The sequence below is a fragment of the Agelaius tricolor genome, unplaced genomic scaffold (assembly GCF_023055355.1).
Source record: "Agelaius tricolor isolate 1412-34295 unplaced genomic scaffold, bAgeTri1.0.p SCAF_16, whole genome shotgun sequence".
NCBI lineage: Eukaryota > Metazoa > Chordata > Aves > Passeriformes > Icteridae > Agelaius > Agelaius tricolor.
In genome coordinates, this window is record NW_027269276.1 from 11694595 (window position 1) to 11720078 (window position 25484).

At 43.4% G+C, this 25484-nt stretch overlaps 1 protein-coding gene across 1 annotated transcript in view; it reads left to right on the top strand.

Annotated features, from left to right (window-relative positions):
* Positions 1 to 332: 332 nt before the first annotated feature.
* Positions 333 to 25484, top strand: part of TNFAIP8L3 (TNF alpha induced protein 8 like 3) — a 44773-nt gene continuing 19621 nt past the window's right edge. The window contains exon 1 of the mRNA XM_071441532.1: positions 333 to 699. Coding sequence (XP_071297633.1) covers positions 348 to 699 — 352 coding nt within the window. The 5' untranslated portion in view covers positions 333 to 347. The remainder of the gene's footprint in view (positions 700 to 25484) is intronic.

Sequence of the window (25484 nt, forward strand, 5' to 3'; positions counted from 1 at the left end):
CTGAATTAAGGGATGGCTTATGATTGTAGTAGCTTGTACGACAGAAGCAAAGCCTGCAGAATCTAACATACAATTTTGCACTTCAAAACAATCTAATGGCATGGCCATTTACCAGATATTTCACTGTCTCCCTCGGAAAAACATATAATCAGGAAGCAACAGAATTCAGACTTCCATCATTCTTCTGGGCACTAATACCCGACAAGAACTGGCACTTCCCAATCGGCTTCCTCTCTAATTTTTGAGGACGTTTATGGTATAGGAGACAGAACCAGGGAAAAGAGAGAAGGCGACTGAAGCTCAGGGGAGACGTCTACAAGAAGAGCGATTGGAAACACAGACGGGAGATGCGATGGCCATGTACAGGGCGGTCATTTCGGTATTTTTGCGCTCGGCAGCGCTGCCTGGGGAGCCGCCCCGGGCCGTGCAGCCCAACTCGTGCCAGAGCGGGGCAGGAGCCGCTCCCCGGCCGCGCCCCCGCTGCCTCCGCCCCGGCCGCGCCCGCCCGGCCCCGCTGCGCCCGCAGCCAATGGCGCTCGGCGGGGCGGCCGCTGCGGCGGCGGCGAGCGCAGGGAGGGAGCGGGCAGCGCTCCGCCGCTCCGGGCACTGCTCCTGCCTGCCAGCGGCGGCCCCGCGGAGCCTGCAGCATGGACTCGGACTCGGCGGAGCTCAGCGAAGGCGAGCTGGTCTCGCCCGCAGGTAAGCGCCGGCTGCGCGGCGGACGGGCGCGGGCTCCGGTCCCTTCCCGTGCGCTGCTCCCGGGTCCCCGTGCCGTGAGGCGGCTCCGGTCAGCGCTGCCAGGCTGAGGGCACAGGGCAGCGCCATCCCCGCTCTCGGGTCCCCGTGCCGTGAGGCGGCTCCGGGCAGCGCCATCCCCGCTGCCGCGGCCCCGGCGGAGCCGAGCATCGCCCCGGTCCGGGGCTCTCGGGCACGGACCGCGGGCTCGGGGCTGCGCTCCGCTGCGCCCGGGCTGCGGGAGAGCTGCCCCAAGGGCTGTGCCCTGACAGCTGATTGAATCGCGGTGCTGCCGCTAGCTGATGCTTCATACCCAGGGGCTGCAAAGTTTTCGGGGGTTTGGTCGCGGCTATTCCGCTGTGGCTCCGGGAGCACCGCGCGTACCCAAGGGGGGCCGCCCCCGTCCGGAGCCGAGCCCCCGGCATGCTGGGCTTTTGTTTTCAAGTCTTAACTTGTCACAGGAACCATGCTGTTGGGTTGCTGCAACCCGCATAGTTCTTGGATGAGACAGAAGGAAAAAAAATTAAAAACCTCTCCTGCCTTTTCCAAACGTTCCCGTTCTTGTGGCTTACGCGAAACAACTGATGGGCTATGCGCCGTAGGCAAAGGCCATCCCGCACACATGGTAAAACCGGGGACAACAAACTCGTGTGAAACACACAGAGGTGGGTTCGCTCTGCCGGCACAGCACGTGGCCCCGAGATGCGCTGTCACCTCCCGGCCACAGCTCGAGGTGCCCGAGCCTTGGGGCAGCGGGGGTGTCACCCTGCCCGCAGCAGAGCGGGCTACAGGGGTGTCACACACACAGGGACACAGAGACAGGACCGGGCTGCAGGGGTGTCACACACACGGGGGCACAGAGACAGGACCGGGCTGCAGGGGTGTCACACACACACAGACAGGACCAGGCTGCAGGGGTGTCACACACACACACAGACAGGACCAGGCTGCAGGGGTGTCACACACACACAGACAGGACCGGGCTGCAGGGGTGTCACACACACACAGACAGACAGGACCAGGCTGCAGGGGTGTCACACACACACAGACAGACAGGACCAGGCTGCAGGGGTGTCACACACACAGGGACACAGAGACAGGACACACAGACAGGACCGGGCTGCAGGGGTGTCACACACACAGACAGGACCGGGCTGCAGGGGTGTCACACACACACACAGACAGGACCGGGCTGCAGGGGTGTCACACACACACACAGACAGGACCAGGCTGCAGGGGTGTCACACACAGACACACAGACAGCCCTGGGCTGCAGGGGTGTCACACACACACAGACAGACAGCCCTGGGCTGCAGGGGTGTCACACACACGGCTGGCACCTGACAGATGCTGGGGCTGTCACTGGCACCAGGTGCAGAAGGAACCTGTTTGACCTCCAGCTTCCCACAGTGAAAGTCATAGACAGCCTTCTCTGAAGACATTTAACTGGCATCAGATGCAAGTGCAATTGGAATGATGCCTGAAATAGTGCCAGTGATCATAATAAATCCAAATACAAAGTTGCTGTGTTATGTTATTAGATATTTGAGAAAAATCTTCTCACCATAACCAGTCCAGTTTGGACATGTACTTCATGCCAGCTAACGCCCTCCTGCATCCCCAAAAAGAAGAATTTGAGCACCAATGTTCTAACTACAAAGGCAGAAAAGCACATTTTTTTTAATAGTTCACCTGTCCTATTAATACAGCAGTGATAAACAACAGTAGGAAGTCATAAGATAAATGTGTTTTCTAGTCTCCCAGCAGAACATTTCTTAGCATAATCTGAAATCTAATTCTGTTTTAAATATAGGGGTATTTACTCCTGATATCTTGCTTTGTTTTTCTTACTTGAGATCTAAAGAATTAAAGAAGACCAGCAACAGGTCACAGAGCTCCTTATATTCACAGAGCTCTGGTAGGCTGAGCTTGCTTGCAAAGACCACCAACAGCTATAATTTTTCATCCAAACAAATCTTCCAAGCCATGCATGAAGAGCAAGTTACAAACATTACATTTATAGACAAATTAATATAATAGAGTTCCTGCCAACAATTTACTCCTGTTCTGAATAGGAATTTCTTTGAAATAAATTAAAATAACTATGCTCAGAGATTGCCATAAGTGGTTTTCATGTCATCACTTGCTAGCTGCCAAGAGTTGATGCTCATCAGTCTCCTTTCCTCTTTTCTATTCCTCCTTTGTTCCATTTAAGAGAAGAAAAATCTGGTATTTTGGCCATACATGGCAGATGCCTATGCAGTAGAATAAAATTGGAATAGAGAGAAAACTTGGATGTTTTGTCTTACCCAGCTGCAATTTTTTTTTCCTGCACTAAAGAATTACATGTTCTTTGTATCCCCCACCATCTTCTGAAAAATAGATATTTTTGCTAGATTTCCTTGGGTGTTTTTTCTGTTCTCTGCCATATGTGTAGTGCAGCCTCTCTCTGTACGTGGGTGTTCAGTCAGGCTGTCAGTCACTGCTGCAGGCACAGCAGCTGAGGGGCTCAGTGTGGGGCTCAGCCACCCCCTTGCCCACCCCACAGCTCATAGGGCAAGCACGGTGTCTTGGAGGAAAATTCGGGATGAAGTCCTGCTGCTGGTTTGATTTTGGACATTGATTTTAGTACAGCTAGAATCGTGCACTGAAGCTGACAGCAGCCCAGTGTTCAGCTTGCTCTCCTCATTACCAGTCCTCACACTTGCCCAGGCTTCAGCTGGCACAGCTCGAGCTCCCTGCAGGCGCTGCTGAGCCTGGCCCATGCCCGAGCCCCTGGGATGCAGAGTGCTTCATCTCCAGGGCTCCACCACGCTGATGCAGCACAGATGTTTCAAGCACAGCCCAATTCAGGGATTGTGCTGCTCGTGCAGTGCTCCCCCAGCCCTTTGTCCTGTCCCAGTGAGCGGCACCCTTGCCATTCCTGCGCTCACAGGGGTGTGCAGGAGGATACCTAGTGCCCCCCACCAGCTGCCATACACACAGGGCTTCCAAGAACCTGCTGGAGTCTTGCTCCAACATCCCAGCAGCCTCTTGGCTTTAATAGCCCTCTTCAAACTTGAGTGTCAAGGAGGCAGAAATACTTTTTCTGTATTTATTCTGAACATGCTATCACAATAGCATCTTCATATTCATATGGTGCAAACAAAAGACTCCTTATGAGGAGTGAGCAGTGCAAGATGTCAGCTGTACTTTAAAGCAAACAAACAGAAAAACCACCACACCTCTAACAACATCCAGCTCTACAGCCTTGGCTCCCACAAGCCTCCCACACCCATCTATTACTGCTCTGCACTTGGGGTGTCTAGAGGGTCAGAAAGCTTTGGTTTTCAAACATGGTTACTCATGAGACAGACTCCTATTAAACCATTAAACAGGTCTTCATGATTCTGAAAAAATTATGTATTCTGGTGCAAAAGAAGAAAAGTTACATGCTTACTAGCTAAATTTCTAGTTTTACTGCAGAGGTGACTAGTCACATTCTTTTTCTTGTCCTACAGAAGAGCTTTTGAGAACTGAACAGGTAATCTTAAAATAGAACGTTGTTCTCACTTTTTAATGTCCACCTATTGAGAGGTTGGGTTTCAAAAAAGCCCTTTTCAATAGAGTAATGGTCTCCTTTCCCTCAGCTCTTTCATAGTCATCCTGCCACATGAAAGAATGATCCTCCATGTCATCTTTCAGAGTAACATTTCACAGAAATTCAGGTCATCACCAACAGAAATGATTTCACAGTGGGTTTGGAAATTCTGCATGTAGGAGAACAAAGGTGTGAGACCTTCATTTGGTGTGCCTTGTCCTAGGTTCCCTGGCTGAAACAGGCAGGAATTTGGCCATGTAGCTTTTATCTGCACTGATTTAAGCCTTTATACAAGCCACTAAGTCACAGCATGGATTTCCATATTTGTTTTGATGGAGCTGTTATGTTACAATAGTAACATAAGATAACCAGAGGCTAAATTGCCTGCATGGCCTCTGAAACAATACAGATTATCCTCATGAAGTTTAACATTCTGTGGAGAACAAACTGTTGCTGGTCCCTTCTCTGGCTTTCCTTCCACAGAAGTCAAAAGATGTTTGGCCTAGAAAAGAGCAGCTTGTACCCAAGTAAAGCTCTAAATTGGTGGCAGGAGTTTGGGTTTTTGGGGTTTTTAAGAATTGGCAGTGTGAAGCCTACAGCTTTGTATAATGGCAAGGATAACAGGATGAAGGTGACCTTATCACCAGACTTGTATCCATAAGGGTAATGGGAGCCTGATTATGACTTCAGTACATCTTCAACAGAGCCAACATCTTACCCTGGAACTCTTAGCACAAAAAAAATGGTAATGCATTTAAAATTATTTGATAAATTATCTGAGCTTTCCCCTGGACAATAAATATATACTTGGTAAAAAACCCAACAGATTTAAACATTATTTACTGGTGAAAATGACCTCTACAGACATGAATAATTTTTCTAGAGCTGTACTATTATTTGATTTGCAATGCTTAGCAAGTAATTTTTTTCTGCAAATTATTTATCATGTTATGTGAACTATCTGTAGTTCTGTGATGTTAATCTTTGAAGCCTGTTATATATTTTAATCACTGTTTTACAGAGTTAATGCCATTCAAGTGTTAATATATTCTTGTAAATACAAAATTAATTAGAAAGTGTAATGAGGACATTTAAGATTTATTATTTGAGGCATCAGTAACATGCTTATGTGACATATAGTGCAAGTAAGCCTTGTTTAACCTTTTGCTCTATCACACACACATTTGAAAAACAGAGCCTTTGCCCCAAGGAATACTTGTGTGAAGGAGGAGGGGTTTGGTTTACCAAAGCCTTGTTTTGATTCTACATAGAATGTTCCAAAGATAAACAATAATATTTATTAGACTTCAGACAAGCCAGAAGAAATAGTAGATAACATGTTCTAGGTATGAAAACTAGAAAAATATTTTGGAAGCAAAGAATTTTTATGAAGTTCTTTCAAGCAACTATCTAATAAAGGCTCTCCCTTTGCTTTCTGCTGGACAACAAAGGAAAACAGAGCTAATTAAAAAAGAGATGGACAGACAACAGACATGAGCTAACATGCCATGGGACCTGTGCACCAGACTGTTACAGAGCCTCTGCACCACCCTGCAAACTGAGACAGGTCCAGCTCTGTCTGCCAAGAGAGTGGGCAAGAGATGCTTTGGGACGAGCAGGCAGCAGCAGCCAGGGCAAGGATGTGAGCCAAGAGCCTGGCTGGGTGAATTTTTTCTTTCAGTGTTCCCTCCAGGAATCACCTGGGCTGCTGATTTGCATACAGAGCCCTCATTAGCACAGCAGCTGCCAGTCAGGGAGTCTTGTCCAGCAGGGAAAAAAAAAAAAAAGGAGTAAAAACTTTAAAGGGAAAAAATTCTAATCACACAGTAAGGATAATAAAGACCATGAATAATTCCACTTTTGTCAAATTGAATTGACACCTTGGACAAACAATAATTCACTTGAACAAGTCAGTTTGTTATGGGTTCTGTTCTTAAAATCAAGTGGAAATATGAACTTCATGAAGCACTGGATCGAAGCCCAAGCTCGCCTGCTTGTGCAAGACCATGACCAAGCTGTTCCCCCCACCTGAAATTTTGGGGCTGCTAGCAGTCAGTGAGCAGGAAGCCTCCAATCTCTAATACGTGGGTATGGACAAGGAATTTATGATGGCATATTAAACTCATAACTAGGAATATGAAGCAATTGCTGCCACATAGCAATTATTGGCCATTCCTGTCTGCCTTGCCAAAGGTCTGGGATGAGACTGACTTCTATTTAAAGTGATATTTTGGCAGTAAGGCATGACCTGTACAAAGGAATGAGTGCACTGCCTCAAAAAACTTACACTTCCCCTTTGAAGAAATAAATCTTTTAGCCTTTCATCTTCTCTACAGCAAAGACTAAAAAGTCATGGTGGGAAGAGTATGTCACCTTATTTAGCTGGTAACAGGGCAATCAAGCTATAAATCCCAGGTAAAAAGGACAACAGTGTGCCAGACACATGAGAGAGTTTTCCTGAAAACTCTGAGAGACCTTTGGTACTTGCATTCTACCCACAGCATCAGCCTTAGGGTGACAGGCCCTCCCAGGAAGGCAGGAGAACCCTGTAACTTTGAGACCTCACTGTTTTATCTGGTAAACTAAGCAGGAGCTGGCTGTGAGCCCAAGCAGTGGTACACAATCCTCTAAACTGTTTATCTATTAATACTCCTCCTGGCACTGTTTCAGCCCATGCTAGATAGCCTCCCACTAAATGTCCTGGCATGAGACAGAGGATAACAGTGGCCAGTATGAATTAAACAACATTTGGAGTGTGGGAAAGAATTCAGCCTGTATCCAGATGGCAGGACAATGCATGGACAAAAGGGTCTGTGCTGGTGCATTTACAGACATCCTGTGGTCAGAGCAGGCTGCAGAGGTGCTTCACTCTTGCTGTGGCCTCTGATGCCTGCTCAGGGCTGTCCAGGCTGCTCAGGGACCCTGCTCAGGGCAGCTTCCCTGGGCTCAGACCTGGGTTTGGAGCCTTGCCCAATTAAAAGTGTGTTATTTGCTGTTTGCCTGCAGAAATCTTTGCCAGTTACATTATGGGAGGTCACTTCATGGGCTGACAAGTGCAGCTGGAGGAGATTCACGGGAGGCTGAGACTTGCTGCAATAACTACAACTTTATAGCCAAGCCTCAAACATCAACTTGAGGAGCCAAGCTGAGCTCAGATATGGGCTGGTAGCCAGTGAGTTTTTCTGCTCTCTAAGGCAGATATCTTTAACAAAATAGGCTGGGAAAGAGCAAGAGTCACTTGGATGTCCTTTCAGGGGTCACTAATCCCTCCTTGGTACAGATGCTGGTTTATGTCAGGTTTGAGCAGCTGGCTCTGCTCTGTTTCTGCAGAGGAACAGGCTGACCAGTCCCTCTGTACAGGTGTAGGTTTTGGCTGACATCTGTTGATATAACAACACAAAACAGGGCAGGAAGATGATGCCATCTATGAAACAAACACTTCACCATTCTCCTAGGTCTTCTGACTAGTGCTAGCTTAATATGAAAGGCAATCTCCTGAAACACTAATAGTAAAAGTTAGCATAATACCTCGCTTATCACCAGCTCGTTCCTGGCATTAACTTTGTTTATCCAAGCAGTTTGTGTTGCAGGAAAAACTAAATTCTCTCTTTGAAGAAATGTATTAACACTATTATTGTGTTAGTGCTTCCTTTCCAAATAATTTTCCATTTACTTCTAGAGCCTATAGTTTACATGGTCAAATCACTGACAGATGCAGATCAAACAAATACAGGTTTCTTTAGACTTTTCAAGTCAGTTATCTTAATTAAAAAAACTAAAAATAACCCTATCTTTCAGATTATTTTTTCAACAAAAGCTCTGTGCCATAGTGTTATGCCAGGTGAATATCTGCAGCTCTTGTTTACTTGCATTTAATTTTAGAGTTGTGTTTTTGTGCATCATTTCCCTCTGACTCCCAGAAGTGAGAAGGAAGTAGGCTAAAGGTATCAAGAATGACCTTCATGTTCACTTCAAAGCAAGTTATAGTTGGTACCTCACTATTTTTATACATTATTAATCATCTCCACTGCTAGGAAGAATGTTTACTCGTAGATACAAAAGTAATCAGTACAGTCATTATGATGCACAGCTACTGGATTAATTAGAAAGTGATAAAGAATTGGTGAGGAAAAATATTAACTGGAATTACAGGTTTAAGAATGGGATAAAAAAGTTCAAGCCTAAGTATACATAAAAACCACTTGCACAAATTTTATACAGTGCCAGTGTCCCCTTCTTATCCCTTTGGACTGACCAGTGCTCTTTAAATACACCAGGGTCTGTATACCCGAGAGGAAGTTTCTGTTCAGTGATGAAAACCTCACCTGTAGCAGAAATTTCTGGTGTATGGATCTAGCCTGACCTGAGCTGAGGTTTCTGTGGCTTCTCTCTTACCTGCATTTGTTTTTAAGAGTCTATTTCTATACCAGTTCTTAAAGGTCAGATTATCCTGCATAAGAAGGATGTAACACTTTCCATCCTTGGGGCAGATACAGCCCCAAGAGAGTTTGCTCCTGCCTGCACTCCTGTCCATTCCTCTCCTCCAAATCAAAAACCCACAACCAAATGCAAAAGCAACAACAAGAAACAAAAACAACCACCCCAAACCCCCAGACCTGTACACTCATCCAAAACAGTCACCACTGGCATTTCTCTGTAGAGCACTTCCCCTTACAGAAATCATACAGAACTGATGGGAAGCCAAGAACAAATTGTCTCAAGGACAGATGAATACCAATGTTTTCCACAATTCCATGATTTAACTTTGTAGTTTGGATTAAATCAGATGCCAGAGGGTTTAAAGCAGTCCCAAGACTGAGCAGTTAATCAGCTGGCATCTGTTTATCCTCCAGACCTGGATATCTCCTGCAGTTCTGAGGCCAAACTGTGAGCTAGGGCTCTTAACCAGTTGCTGCCATTCACTTCTGCACAACTTTCTCTTAAACCTGCTGATTTTACTCCATGCTAGGAGTTTGAAAGCCTAGAAAGTTGGGGACAGACAGAAAATAGACACATCCAGTGTTATGTTGCCACACACTTGTGCTGGTATAAATGGATGTTTCCACTCCATCAGGAGCAGGACAGGGAGGGAGGGAGGACAGGCAGAAACTCCTCCTACTTTGAGGAAAGGCACAGGGACAGGGCAAGGAAGGGCTAAAGTTTCCTTCAAGCACCCTTGCTTGGGCTGCCCCTGCCACCAGAGGCTAAGGCCCTTGCAGGAAGGCAGACACCCACATTTTGGCTATATTCTCCATTTCCTAACCTCCAGAATACTTTTAAGTTCTCTCTTTTCCTATCCACCCTCATATCTTACACTAACAATTTGTGTCCATTCTCCAGATACCCACATCTTCCTAGCACTTCACTGATTTCTCACTTCTCTGTGTCCCAGCCAATATGCTGTTCCTCCTCAAGCCTCAAAGCTTCAAGTATTGATCTGATTTTTCTTCCTTAACTCATTTCTTCTCAAATGCTCTTGGGTTTATGATTTCTACCACTAAAAGAAGAGAATAAATGCTGTTAGGTTACATTTCAAGAAAGGGGAAATTGATGGAAGTAAGATATTGACTTGGCATTGTAATTAAAGGTCCTAGAAACAGGAACTAACATGCTTCTTCTAGCAAACAAAAAATACAGACAGCCGGCTTCCAAGTGGGATCAGGAAAGTTAAATTGATTTTGAAATACTGAAACAGGTAGCTGCAATATTTTCCAGAAAATGAGAACACAATAGCATCTTCACAGACAGCAAGGGCTTCCCAGCTATTTCCAGAATGCATTCCTGAATGAACAACTCCCTGAAGAAACAGTATATCCTCACCCCTCTAAGTTCAAATGGCTGGGCTTGAAGAGCAGGTCCAGGGGAGAATTGCATCTGTCACCAGACACAGCAGCCTGTGACTGGCACTGATCAAAGGAGGTCAGAGGAGGACACTGTTTTCTACTGATAGAGCTTAACTACCAGGAATAAAGGAAACCAGAGCCTTGCCATTTTGCAGAGTTTTGTGTTGAATCACAGCACACAGATCTCCCTCACACAAGGTAACAAGTTTATATTTATTAAAAAGTGACAATATACTTTCATTCAAAAAATATTAGAAGAGAATTCACAGAAATTGCCTCTGGAAAGTAATCAGAAGCTTTAAACAACTGTGAAAGCAAAATACACTTCTGTAAACTAAACTCATCTTCACTTGGGACAAGAATGTCTATTGCAATTTTCTTTTGCCAATAAGACCAGGATGAGAGCACAGGAATGCACTCAGGGAGGCTTCAGGGTAAGGGCTGGAGCACAGGGATTGCCAAGTGGGTACAGCCTCACCAGAACACCAGCACAGTGCCACATCCACCCTTCCACTCTGCTACTGACTGGCCTGAGCTAATTCAAACTAAAATTTGGGGGTCAGCAGCCACCCTGACACTCAGGTTTCCTCTCCCATCACTGGGGAAGAGAAACAAGGTGCCCAGAAGCAGAGTCCCCATTTCCCACCACAGCATCTCTCTCTGGATTGCTGGCTCTGTCCAAGCCACGTCCCCACATGTCCTGGGTCAGCAGCACCCCGTGAGTGACCAGAGAGGGACACGGTCCTGCCTGGCAGGGAGGGCACAGCTCTGCCCTCCCCTTGGCCTGGCACAGGGCAGCAGGACAATCTCCCATCCTGCAGCAGAACCTGTTTCACACTGCCCAGGGCTGTGTGTGCCTTTGCCATCCGTGGCTGCAGGGTGGGTACAGTTGCCCTGCTCTGTCTGAGCTCTCTGTATTTACCTGCCAGGACCTGCTGAGGGAAGCGATGCCTTAGCAACAGCTGAGTAGTATTAAAGAACAGACATGTGACATGTAGGAAGAGAATTTAGGGTGATGGTGGGGGAGAGATTATTCAGTGTTTTCCATATTTTGGTATAACAGAATTTAATTTCCTCGAAGTTACAGCAGTCAATGACAAGCAGAAGCATGCACGTGGAACACCTCTGGCTGAGCACTGAAATAAAGCATGACTAGACATAGCAAATAAGCCATGCAGACTGCAAGGGGTTGTTTAAAAATAATTATATACTTGTCACTGAAGAAGCTTTTCTATATTTATAATTCCTTTTTCCTTGTAGCCTCCTCTGATGGAATTCAGATAGCATGCATGCCATTATGTTAAACAACCAATTCTGGAATACTTCCCTTCTTTCCTCTCTTTTGCAGGCATTAAGGCAGTAGTTACACTTCTTATGGGCATTATTTTAGGGACAGTTAAGGCCTATACTTAGTCACTTCATCACTGACTAAAATACAAACTCTGCTCATATGCCATTAAAGAGATTGAAAACAAATCTTTAAATAAGTACTTAGCTTGCTTTTAAAGCAATGTGGTTTCTTTACTATGATAAAGTGATAAAAATACATATGAGATCATAAAGCTCACAGTAATCTTGTTGCTGAAGAAGTTTTACAGCTATCTACTTGAATTCATTTGGTTTGAAGCTTGCCTTGGTCTAGCATTTTTTGAGGTGAAAACATTTTTTATACAAACAGCATGTGATAGAATATAACTCAGCTTTTTTATATATATGTAAAATGGACAAAAAAGATTTTCCCTAAGTAAGGAAATGCTATATATAGAAGGAAATCTGAAGACTTTCAAGTCATAGACTTCAGGAGGTTTGTTAGCACCATCCCCAGGGAGGCAGGAGGACAAACAATAAAAAAGCAATTTCCTGCACAGGAACATACAGAACATCATAAACACCTAGTAAAGAGAACAGTGTTGGGCAGAGTGGAAGTCATTCGTCCTGCTGGCTCACGTTTTTCACTCTGCTAATCATCATTCCCTCTTACCATCAATGGGAGCTGCACACACACCAGTAGGTAACACCGAGTTCTAAATATTCTTAATAAATGTCACAACCTGAATAAACCAGAGAAGGTGTAGCCTCCACAACTCTTGAGATGTATAGTGTGGAATAACAGTTCTGGGGAAGAAAGAATGCTACAGGGTGTGATTGTGCCATCAGAACTGCAGAGGCAGTGGGGACAGAGCAGTCCCTGCCCTCCAGAGCTGCCCCAGGCACACCATGGCCAGGAAACTGCATCCCTAGGGAGTCACAGTGCTGCTATTGAGGGAAAAATCCTGCATGCAGACCCTCTGCAACTGCTCCCCAGCCCTTGAGGGTGGCAGACCTGGACTGTGGTAGGACTTGGTCCAGATGCTCTTACTTGATTTTTTCCTTCTCTTTTTCTTTTTAGCAGACACACCACAAAGGAGTTAATATGAACACAAACATACAAAATTGGTATTTAAAGTTACTTTCACTTGGGCTCACAGACACACAGCTTTCATGATGACAAAGGGGAACCAGAAGCTTGTCTGTAGCAAATGAAAATTAACCCTGGGACAGTGCTGCCCGAGCCATGGAAAGCAGGGGACTGGTTCTGCAGTAGCAGTTATTTAGGTAGAGCAGACATCACAGAAGAAATGTTAGATGGCTGCACTGAAAGGGTTTGGGAAGTGCAGGATGTGCATGGATGTGTCAGATTTCAACAGATGGATTACTGATTTGGGGTTTATGTAATTCAGAGATGTTCTAACTCAGGGACAGACATGCAGAGTAACAGAGAATGGCAGTACTTGAGAAGCTTTGCCATGTTTTCACATGCTCATTTGGAAAAAAGATTGAAAGAAAATAGCCAAATAAGTTTTTCCTTCATAAAAAGAACCCCAAACACATACACAAAAAAAAACAAACAACAAAAAAAACCCCAAAAAGCCTATAGAGGCAGGAATCCTTTCTTTGTGTGACACCCCAGTTAGGTTTGTGCACTAACAACACTGTATTCATCTTAAACCAATTTAGTACATTGTAAAAGGCATCTGTAATCTGTATATCTTTCAAAATACACCTTGCAGCTTTAGGTTTCTGTTGAATAACACCTTCCTGAATTTCAAAACAAAACTGGAAATTTAAGGACACTGTAAATATACTGGGCTAATTTCTTTGTGCAACCTCCCATATGATAACTTTGCAAAATCTGGTGGATAAAGTTCTGGGCTGTCAGCAGGATCTTAATGACAGCCTTAAGCAAGTTTTTCAGTTGTGTCTATTTCTCCTCCCATTCCTGGTCTTTGTCTGTTTTTACCTTCACTATTTTTAGATGAGGAATGTCTTCCATTACTCTTGTGCAGTAAGAACCCTGAGGTGTTTTATGAAAAGGATGTAAATACTAATATCAATGCAGGGCATGGTCCCTCATGATACTTTTATAGGTCTATTATCAGAGGGCTTCTTTCCCTACCAGAGAAAAAATCTGCACTTCTGCAGTTCACACATCATCTCAAATGTGAAAGATACATATGCATTCAATAAGGATTTCAGTTATGACAAAGACTGCAGTTTGTACACTACTTTATCTTAACCAGACTTGACTTTTTGTCACATTAATCAGGTGATTGAAATTATTATTTTCAATAAACAGTGCTACTGCATATCATAAGACAAAGGAATGTTACAAGCAAAAGTAGAAAATTCATATTTTTATCAGCTGAGCTAAAGGGAGCACACATTTTTCCCCTCCATTTTCCCATTTGTTTCTGTCCCAACTGTTTTGCTTTCTGGCAGTGAAAATATGTTTGGAATCAAACTAGACCCCACAATTTGAAGTTATCCTGTGTTACTTTGTTTTGCTTTTCCCTTAAATATATTCTTTCTGAAATGAGCAAAGCCATTCACCCAGAGAGAATTTACCAGAAGGAGTTTGGCAGCATTATCCTGCTGGTGACTGCTGGTGTATTCTTTGATACAAGTCTTTGCAAGCTGGGATTAAGCACAAAAACAAGATCCTGATTAAGTGATTGGACAGAGGCCTTCCTGCATGGCCTTTGTGCACACACCATGGTGTAACACTCCAGCATCCATGAAAAACCTGCTGGAAGCCACAGGGAAAAGTTCTCCCACCTCACAGAGAGCACTACCTGCTCTGCAGCCCAAGTTTCAGATCTTGCACATAAAGGAGTTTGTGTGGACTCCACATTGATAACCCACCCACACAATCCTCTCCTCAAGAGGTGCTTGCTGCCAAGCTCCCTTGTGTGCAGGCCCAGGAACATGGACATTTTCCAGTCCTGTCTGTTAAGGCTTCCCTGCAGGAAGCTGGCTTCCTAGGGTGTGAATTTGTGCTTTAAAACCATCTGCCCAACGCTGCTTCATCTCAGGCAGTGCCTTAGTGCAAGAAACAGTAAGTCCTGTTCAAAGGTCACAGGGCCTGGTAACCTGGCACTAACCCTCAAATTCTACAAAGCCAGGTGAAATACAACAAACTCCAAAGTCAGCTCCAGCCAAAACACAGCTTTTCATTCACAGAGCTCTGAGAGTCACCTTGCCTGTAGAAACACAGGTTGAACACTTCCTAGTAAGCAGCTGTAGTGGATAATGTTATTTTCATTCTCTCACTTCTCAAGATCAGTTTATTTGACCTAGAAATGAAATGGTGGCAAGAGAACATTTTCCACCCTCACACACACTGGAGGAATGCTGAGCCCTGTTAATGCACAGGGGGATCAGTGTCTGCTGGAGAGACAAGAGGCACCCAGCAGGTTTGCAGCCAGGGAGATTCAGCCTGACTTTGGGAAAATCAGAGTTACAGCCACTGAGCAGGAACCTTGGCCTTTAGGAACAGATCAGACAACTGTCTCTGCTAGGCTGTTAGCCTTATCAGAGAAAGGAATGGATTAGATGATTTATATAAAGTTTCATTTCCTTCACCCCCAGGTTTCTATGGCACTGGAGCAGTACACAGCATTTCACAGCCTTAGCTCAGTGATGTAAACAATCATTTTCTACATCAAACCTGACTCACTTTCCATGTGAGCCCACAGAATAAATTTGCCAAAACTCATTCCTTAACTCCATCTCATTTGAACACTGAGAGTCTTTTATATAAAGCCTCCAATGGTTCTGGAGGGTACAATTCCTTCAGTTCACAGCTGTGTAAATTACCCCATCCTAGCATCAGCCAAACAGCCCCTGCCAGCTGCACCTCATTCAGTGATCAGTTACCTAATGACATTGCAGGTGATTTTTAACACCAGCATTGCTTTCCAAGGTGTAAATGCAGACAGTTCAGTTGCAGAGGCTCATAAAGACAGAGCTGAAAAAACAATTAAAAAAAACCCAACCCAACATACTCAAATATCCTGATCCTCCAATCTGCAGCAGCCAAAAAACCATAGATGGCATTGAGCCACGAGATCAGGTGCACCCCATGCTGTCAGATCACTTTCCCAGCCCATTCTCATCTCCCCAGATTGATTCCTGCCAGCATCACCTCGGGTACTGCTGCAGCAGGCGCTGCCCTGGAGCCTGGCTTGGCCTCACCTGTCTGGGAGCCAATGTCCCTGCAGGAGCCAGGTGCAGCCACCTGCTGGGCCAGCTGGCTTTGGAAGCAGCAAAAGAGCCAGTCCAAATCATCTTGTACCTGGTGGTCTGTCAATAACATTTATACTTCCATGCCCTATAGCCACTATTGACACCTCATGGCAAACCTCTCCCTCTTCGTTAATAGCAAAATTTATCACCCATAGGTAGCTGTAGATGCAACCTGACTAATGCCTACTAGAAACACTTTGTGGGTATAAGTTACAGCTGGAAAAAAAGGAAGGTGGGTTTTAATTAAAAAGACACCATCTACCCCCAGCCTGCAAACTGATTATTGATTCAGAGCTCAACAGTGCAGTGAGGCCAGGAGACAAACACCAAGTGTAGGTGCTGAGGAGCAGACACACTTTCTGTCAAACTGGACAAGGTAATTTTATACATTAAACATCTGGGGTTTTTATTTTAATCTTGTTATAACACAGCTATATATAGCAGGAAAAAAAAGTCTTCCTAAAGTAGACCTGTTCCTGAAGTGACCTAAGATAGACTAAACAGACCATCTGTCTTGGGAATCTGATTTTTAACCAGAAATAAAAAGGAATGTTAGAACCTATGAGTTATAGTTAGTCTTAGTCCTTATTTCATAGTGCTCTAACTTTTCCCTGGAAAAATGTAAACAGACTGAAAGAGGGGGAGGAGAGAAAAAAAAAGGTTTTCTGAAGTTTTATTGCCTAGAGGGATGGCAAGGGGGAAAGTCATTTTTCCTCTCAAGGAGAGAGCTGCAAAGTCTCTCTGAGCTGTACAAGAAAAGCACATCAGAGCAAAATTACTGAAGTGCAATGCACAAACAACATTACTATAACAAAGTGATTGGCATCATGGTATCATGTTCAGCTATGCTGCTACCAGAAATAAATTTATCAAGCCTTGGTGATATTCATTTGAGAATTAAAGGAGATACACATTCATTGCTCTTCCAGATGAAAATAAAATACCTCAACAGAAAGCAGCTAAAATGATAATAGAACAGTATTCCCAAGGACCATGTCAACTTGCTCTACAAGAAAATATCCTTTCTGTGAACTCCTCTTGAGCATGGAGAGTGTACTTATTTATACTGATTAATCCAATAGATTCCTCTCTTTGTTTCAGACTATTAATTAATATCTCTGCTTTAAAAAGCAGCAAACCAACAAAAAAAAAAAAAAAAAAAAAAAAAAAAGCGCCAAAACCAAACACAACAAAAAAAGAAAACCACACAATCTAAACAAGCAAAAATCCAAACATTGCCAAGCCAGATTTCCTTTTAAAGTCAGAGAGTGAAGAGGTGTCCTTTAAACCCATAGTCAGACTGACTGGTGGAGGTGTTACCACACACAGTGGCAGGGGAATTGACTCCTTGGTTCCTGCAGAACTTTGCCAAATGCCCTATCAATGTATGACTAAAGAACTGTAATGTCAGATTGCTACATTTAGCTTCTTCCAGCAAAAACAATGAAAAACTTACACTTGGACCCCTTCCCAGTTCCAGGAGACAGTGAAACAAACCCACAGCAGCCATGCAGGCAGCCCCAGGTTCCACCTGTCCCTGCTGCCACAGCAGCAAAAAGGAGCACAAAGCCCTGCCCTATGCAGACTGGGGCACTGTGACAAGGCCACCCTCTCTCAGAGGCTTTGCCTGCCCAAGAATCGTTGGGCAGAGCAGTGCCCAGGTGGGACCAGGGCTCCTTCTAGCCCAGCAAAACCCCAGCAAAAAAAACAGCAGCAAAACCCCAAACAACAGCTGAGTACATTGTGCTACCAGCAAAGCAATTTCTCACAACAAACAGCCCCAAGCAAGAAGACAAAGAACCAGCAGCACCCAGGAGCTGCTCACTCACCTTGCAAGCTGTGTGTCCCATGCTCCAGCCTTCCACAGCCACCTTCTCCCCCAGCCTTCCCTGCAGGAATAACCCCCTCCCTGCTTCTCCCACATTTGTAGCCCCAGGTGCAGCTGCTCAGGCAGCCCTGGCCCTGCTGATGAGAAACACCTGGTGCCAGGGGGGACAGCACCACCATGCTGGGGTCAGGCTCTGTCCCAGGAAGGTGCCACTGCAGAAGGGCTGGCAGGTGCCCCATTCCCTCCTGGCACCCCTGCTCTGCCCTTGGTGAGTTTGCCATCACAGGCTGAGCACACTGGTGGTGCAGACACTGGGGTTCTGCATCTGTTGGATTTGCCCCAGTGAAGGAAGGAATGATGAATCTGACTCCATGTTCTCAGAAGGCTAACTTATTATTTTAAGATACCGTATTATATTAAAGGATACTATACTAAACTATACTAAAGAATACAGAAAGGCAACTTGCAGAAGGCTAAAAAGATAATAATGAAAACTCCTGACTCTCTCCAGAGTCCTGACACAGCTTGGCCCTGATTGGCCAATGAGTGAAAACAACTCACACCAGAATCCAATGAAACAATCACCTGTAAACAATCTCCAAACACATTCCAGAGGAGCAAAACACAGGAGAAGCAAATGAGATAATAATTATTTCCCTTTTCTCTGAGGCTTCGCAGCTTCCCAGGAGAAAAATCCTGGGTGAAGGGATTTTTCCAGAAAATGTGAGTGCCACGTGCATCCTGCAGGGGTTGTGCCCCCCAGGTGACCCATGAGACCCCCATGAGATGAGTTCTTGCCTCAAGCTCATCCCTTCCAGGGCAGCTTTCCCAGCTGCCAGGGCTGGGAGCGTTACCACATGTGTCTCCCATGGCTGCACGTTCTGTGTGCTTGGACACATAATCCAAAATGTGGGCACCTGCCTCATCTGAGTTTGAGCCATCAGTTTTTGGCCTACTTTGGTACTTCAAAGTCTGTTTTTTGGTTTTCTACTTCAGTCATTCCTGTGTTCAAAAGCAGAATATAAATAGGATCACAGAAACCAATCTTCCATTTCTTCCAGAGTAAAAATTAAATCTGCACTTTTGACATCATCATGTGGAAGTAGCAATCACAGAGTAGAACTACATAGCAAGTCATAAAAGGATTCATCAAATATTAAAGGAATTTGATTTTTAATTGGACTTTCAGTGGTCAGACTTTTTTTAATTCTGTCAATAGTTTTGAAAAGCATTGACAGAATTGTCTTGCAGTATAAAGTTGGTTAATACATAAAATAAGTCTCTTCAGATCAGAGTCAGGCAATTTAAATGCTCAAAATACCTTATTAGGATTATGAAGAAAACCATAATGACCTACAACCAATTTGCCACTAATAAAATAGATTTTTGTTTATTGTGTAACATTGAAGCAAGGCCTAACCTTGCAGCTTTAGTTTGGTAGAACTCCCATCAAGTGAGGAATTAGTGCTAGACATAAGTCATCACGTGGGAATAATGCAGGAAATATTTTTCTAATTAAGTCTTACAAGGTTTTTTTTGGAGTAGCACTGGGGAAGTTAATGCTTACCTGTCATCATGGACTGGGAAAAGCACACTGTCAAGAGCCTAAAAGGGACATAGCACTGAAGTAGGGAAATGGAAATTTAAAATTAATTTACTGTCCCACTTGTAGGTTAGTCTAGGTGGAAGCTCTCAATCTGGAAATGATGTTATTTGGGTCTCTGTCTCACATCCTTTACCATATCTTTCATGGTTGCTAAGAAACAGCAGCATTACAGCAGAGTAATCATTGGTACTTCAGTGTAAATTGTGGTTAATTAGCTGGTGTGTGAAGTGGGATCCCTGCCACGAGCAGAAAGAGACACCGTTCATGTTTAAAAGCACAAACCAACACCACTGACAGGCTGAGGATTCCTTCTCAATCAAAATGTTCAAATGCTAAAAAGCTTTGGAAAGTTGACATTTCCTGGAGTGGTTTGTAATACATGGGAAGGAGAAAGGAATCATGATTAGCTGTGTCCCAAAATCTGTCCTTTTGCAGGCCTTAATGAAAATTCTCAGCTTGAGTGTCAAATCCAATGGGTACAAACAAAACTGATGTGATTGGATAAATGAAAACAAAAGGAATTTGTTTTCTGACATGGATAACATATACAGCAGGAAAAGGGTTGCAGCTTAGGAGAAGGTGGGAAGTAAAAGATGCTACTGGGGTTTTTTAGAAGACTTGAAAGTATAATTTTATGTGGAATTTTTTTGGGACTAAAATGTTTAGAATACACAAAATAACTGATTATCCTTGTCTTCTGTATTCTTATTTACCCAAACAAGGGTAAACATCATAGTCTTGAACAGAAATCAGTCTTGGCTGTGTCATTTGCCAGGGAATTTTCTAATTAGTGCCTTTGTTGTAGTCAAACAATCTTGTCATTTGATTTCCAAACAGGAGTGAAAATTTGATATTTCATTAGGAAAGAACAATGAACAAGTGCCTGATACGTGAAGTTCAGGGCAGATCTGTCATTCTCTTTCTAGCAAATTTGACATGGCAGTGAGATTGGTTTTTAACTAAGTCAAGTAAGAGAATTTTAAATACCTCAGAAACTGATTGCTGTGAAAGCATTTTTTCGGTACAATTTTACATAATATAAAATTTTCTTAAGTTCTGCTTGGAGAGGAAAAGAATATTTTGCTTCAGTGTCTTTTCCCATTTCTTTTCCAAATATGGATATTATGGAGAGACATTTCTAAGACAAGTGCAATGAACTTCTCAGTTCTTACTGAGCAGAGACTCTGACAGACTATCTAGGTGCCAAGTGTTAGCATTAATAACCATCTCAGTCTATGCTCTGTTAGACAGCCTTCATTTTAGTAGTTATTTTAAGAGCCAAAATGCTTTGTGTGATGGTTTATTAAGCAGGATATACACTGCAAACAAAAAGATATTTGTGTTCATTATGCTTTGAGAGCCTTCAAATTACAAAAATGTAGAAAATATGTTTTAGATCTTTATAAGTTAAAAATGTCTATTTTTGTGTGTGTTGCTATTTCCAGACTAGGATTCAAAAGTTATTACTCTGATTTTTTCTAAAGCTTCTATTTTCCTTCCTCTCCCTGATGGTAGAAAGATTCATACATCTTGTAACAAATCAATGTTTATTTCATTTTGCTACTGATTGGGATGTCAGAGGGCTTTTAAGATGTATTGTAAATAAATAGTTTGAGTGAGGCCACACTGGCTGTGTCCCAGAGGAGAAGCTATGGTAATTTTTAGAGCAGCCCAGTGTTATTTTGGACATGAGCTGAACAACCAGCTGTTGTCACTGGGGCAGAAAGAGGTTAAAGCAGGGGAGGATGCAGCCTGACCCAGGAGAGGAGGATAATGAAATGAGTGAACTGAGCAGAACTGGGGGTGGAAGTGGGATAAAACTTCCCTTTCTCCCACTCTTTCATCTGTTGATGCCAGCTCAGACTGTGAAATTCATATGGGTAAAAAAGAGACCCATAAGATGCACTTCAATAAGGACCTAAAGAATGTCTATTGCTGGGTGGTACTGCTGTGCCCAGAAAACTTGGGCTCCTGAAGCCAACCAAAGAAATCTTTATTGAAAACAGCAGACAGGTCTGTAAGGGTCAATCCCTTAAGGGACAGGAACATGGCTGGGCAATTCCACCCTGTGGGAAGGAGAGTGTGTCTCAAGCCCCGCTCCACCTGCAGAACTGCTGCACGTTGTTCCTGGGATGCTCTTGGAGAGGCTGGTGGAGATGCAGACATGTGACAAACAGATTTGGCTTCCCAAATCCTCTGGCTGAAGCTCCTGAGTGTGGCATGGGCAGCAAGAGCCTCTGCTGCAGCATCTGAGCTGTCCCAGCAGAAAGGGAGGAGCTGGCAGGACCTGCAGACCCTGGGCAAGGGCTGCATTCCTGCATTCCCAGTGGCAGGCTCTGGCACATCTCTGTGCTCCAGTGTTTCAGCTTTCAAAGGAAGCTTTTGGGAAAAGGCTATGGAACAGCCACTCAGTTTCCACTTGACAGAAAGCAGCAGTTCAGATCCACTAACTGTAGATTCCTTTTAGAGAACAACCCTAGAAATGAATCAGTAAAAGGCACAGCACAAAATAGGCTGCTGTTTCAACTGGCAACTGCAGAATGCACTTGTGTTGGGCTATTTCTGTCTTCCTCATACAAGAATAATTTCCATCATTTTAAATCATTTTTCCAAGTTGCACAAGCTGGTTTCATTTTCCAGCACTAATCGAGGAGAAACCTTTATTTAAATCTTGTAAACCATCATGGGTGAGTAGGTGAACCTGTAACAGAGCTAAATAAATATGCCAGATACCCAAATGAGTTTGTTATCTATTCCAGAGCGGTGAAAAAAATAAACTATTCTGATTAAATCTTTGAGTGGCAAAGTTCCAACCCCAGAAATAATGGCAGGCCCTATGTTCTCTGGAGCTGACATATTCCTTGAGCATTAAACAAAGTGAGCTCTGCAGCAATGATGACTATAGCCAGCTATGGGAAGCAATCATCACTCCCAAGGAGTAAGCACTCAATAGTCTGCTGCAGTGTTTTCAGTGTTCTATTTAATTTTGCAGATTACATAACTTTTCTTTCAGTTCAGAGTGCTTACAGTAAATTTAGGCTTATAAAGGCTTGATTAGGTTTTCATAATTACCTTTTTCTCGGACATCTTGGAAAAAGTTCATAGGCTGCTGTGGTTTGGGTATATCCTCCAGGTCTATAGTCTAGGACTCAGCCTGGATATAAAGATGTAACCTTCTATAATATGCTTCACCCAGGAAATAAACCAGTGGAGAATTGTGGAATTTTTTCTCTATCAAGACCTGGTACCAGTGTGATACCACACGTGAGTAGTGGTGCATGACATCCCTGTAAACATCTGAGCTTCATCCAATACGAGGAGGAAAGGGAATACTTTAGGGCTTAGTGATTTTTTATTTTTTGGTCCAGCATTTTTCTTTTTAATTAATTTGTTCTTTACTTCCCCTCTAATAAATTAGACATCATGGACTTTCATCTGTCTCTTTGTATAATTTGAACTGACTTCCATAGAAGTCAGTGCTTTCAGCTCTGCACTCCTTACTCAGGTTTTTTAACACAGTCATTATCAAAGATTGAACATTACAAATATAAATAAGCTATCTGAAGTTTAAAGCTTTGAAGCTTTGTATAACAACTAGTTCTAAATAAAAGCAAGGACTGAAGCACCAGCAGCAGCACTTCTATGGACAAGAAAGACACCTTTCATGTGGGAAGTACCTAGAGAGACTCCTCCTGCTCCCCAGCACATGAAAGAGACCAAAGAGGAGACGTGTGAGACTTCACTTGCACGAGGTTAATGCATTGTCTGTTTGAGTCATCAAAAACAGAAGCAAGAACACAGGACACTGAGAAGTTAAAAAAGAAAAAAAACAAACAACTCACCCTGATTTAATTGGAAAGCATCACTTGGCTGGCTTCTTCAGTAATTGTTGGAAGCCATCCCAACTCTTTATATATTTAGAAGTGATACAATTCAACTCGTAAATAATTTTTTAATAAGCGACAGTGCTCCCAAAGTATGTGACTTAACCCTTCAATGTGTATGAGAAATAGGATTGTCCCTTTCATGCTTCATACATTTAGAACATTTTATGATAACAATAGTTTTTCCTGTTGGATATTTTAGAAATAGGATATCCCAATAAATGCATTTGCTGTCCTGTGAAATGACAAAGGCTTTGGACAGCAGGCAACAATAACAACTGAAACAATAATAACATGCTGAAACAATTAGTATTACCAGTCCTGTGGTGTCACAGAGATGAAATTATCATTAGGGAGATCTACATAAGTGTATGCAAGATTAGATTTGATTAAAGGCAGTCTTTGCATTGCAAAATCTAGCGGTGCTGTGTTGTCACTGAGAATGAAAAATTTCCTGAAAAAATATATTTGTGTAACATATCTATGCATATACATTTTTTTTCTGGGGTTTTTGGTTTGTTTTGGTGGTTTTGTTTGGGATTTTTTTCCAAAAAGACACCAAGTCTATGTGACCAAGGTCGGTATCAGCTCTCAGTCTGAAGAGGAGGACTGAGCTGGATTCCCTATTGCATGGGGGAACAATTCACTTTTTCAGCCAAAATCAGTGCAGCAAGGCTAACTCAAATGGCAGACTCAAGAAGAAAGGGCTGAAAACTTTAGAGATTGACAGGAAATCACTAGGGATTTTAGAAAAAAATACATGCACTTCCAACAATATTTCATCCAGCCAACATTTTCTGTCAAAATAGCTGAAGAATTCCAGCTTATGTGAATGCTAGAGGCAGTCTGTAACTTGTGATTTTCCCTGTTCTTAACTGCATAAGTAGATAAAGTTGTAGTATTTGTCCAGTCTTAAGTCTCATTAGGTGCAGAGTGGGTATTGTTCTTCAGACAACCTATAAAAATAAATGTGATGAGGGGAATGCTCCCTCTCTGGGTGCAGAACTGGAGCAGTGTGCCAGCACAGGTGGAATTGTGCTGGTGTACACCAGAGGATTTAGCTTATTTTAAAGATAAGCAAACCTTTTCAGAGGCTGATTCTCTGCCTAGGGCCAGAGGGTATAGGAAAGACCACAAATTATTTTTGATTCAAGGGTTATATTTTTCTATGACTTCAGTGCAAATTTCAGCCACGCTGTGACTCATCTTTGGGATATTATTCAATATAGCTATTAAACATTAGATTGCATGAACAGGGTCACCTTAGAACTGGCAAAAATTAAGGGCGTATTTGGAAAGATATGAGGAAGGGGGGAAATCAATATTTTTTAATTCAATTTCCCAGTAAGGTCTGCTCATTTAACTCAGAACATACCCTATAAAATGACAAAGCTATTTACATTAGAAAGTTTAAGCAGCGCTTGGCTGCGAAATCCCTGGCTGCTAAGGAAGTGTGTTTTCATTAGTTTCAACTGGCTTTGGGTTTAAAAAAAGTAACAAATAGTGCTGAAAATCAGCAAGGTGCCAAGGCTGGCAACAGGGAGTCCCCTGAGCCTGCAGCCATTCCAATCAGGGTACTGCTGAAAAGCTCTGTTCTCAGAGCTGTTCTCTGGCAATGCAGAGCAAAACCTCTTTTCATTCACTCCTTCCCACTTCAGTGCCTTAGTCAGGACTCACTGAGGAGAAAAGGCTCCTTATGGCAGCTGTTCAAGGGATAAGGATTTTATATTTCTGTGTGGGGGTGGCTTTGCTGGTGTGCCCAGCCCCTCACAGACTGTCATAGGACCTCAAAAGGTCCGCTCACACAAAAAGGTTCACACTACACTCGCACAAAAAGGCCCACATAGGATCTCTTTGTTCCACTTAGAGTGTTCAGTTCATTTCTGCACATCTCAGTTAGGGAAAGCAGCCCCAGCAGCTTCACTCTCTGGAGCTCATTCATGGGACTAAAGCTGCAATGTGACGCTGCAAACTCTGCAAGGAACCAGAGGAAACTTTTTGCATGGAATCTTTTAAAGGTCCCACGTAAACCTTTGAAGATGAAAGTCCATTTTCCTTGTTTGACAAAGAAAGATTGTACGAGCAGGACTGGAAGAACAGAGTGTGATTATAGTTGCCCATATTTAACCAAAATACAGTAATTAGCCTACGTGATAAAAATGACAACCAAGAAATGGCATAGAACTAAGAGTTTCAGAGATCTTACAAATCATTAGAGTTTGGTGGAATTAGCCTATTATACTTCAAAACTTTAAAGCATCCACTGCACACATTTCTCCATTCCAGTCCCTGAAGGTATTTTTTCCTTTACTGCTTTACTGACCTATGGTAAGTAAAGGTCTCTTCACTTCTGTGGTCTCTTCACTTCTGAAGCAAAGACAATGCCATTAAAAGTCACTCCTAAATGTAGCCATTGACATAAATAATTTATATCCCATAGTCC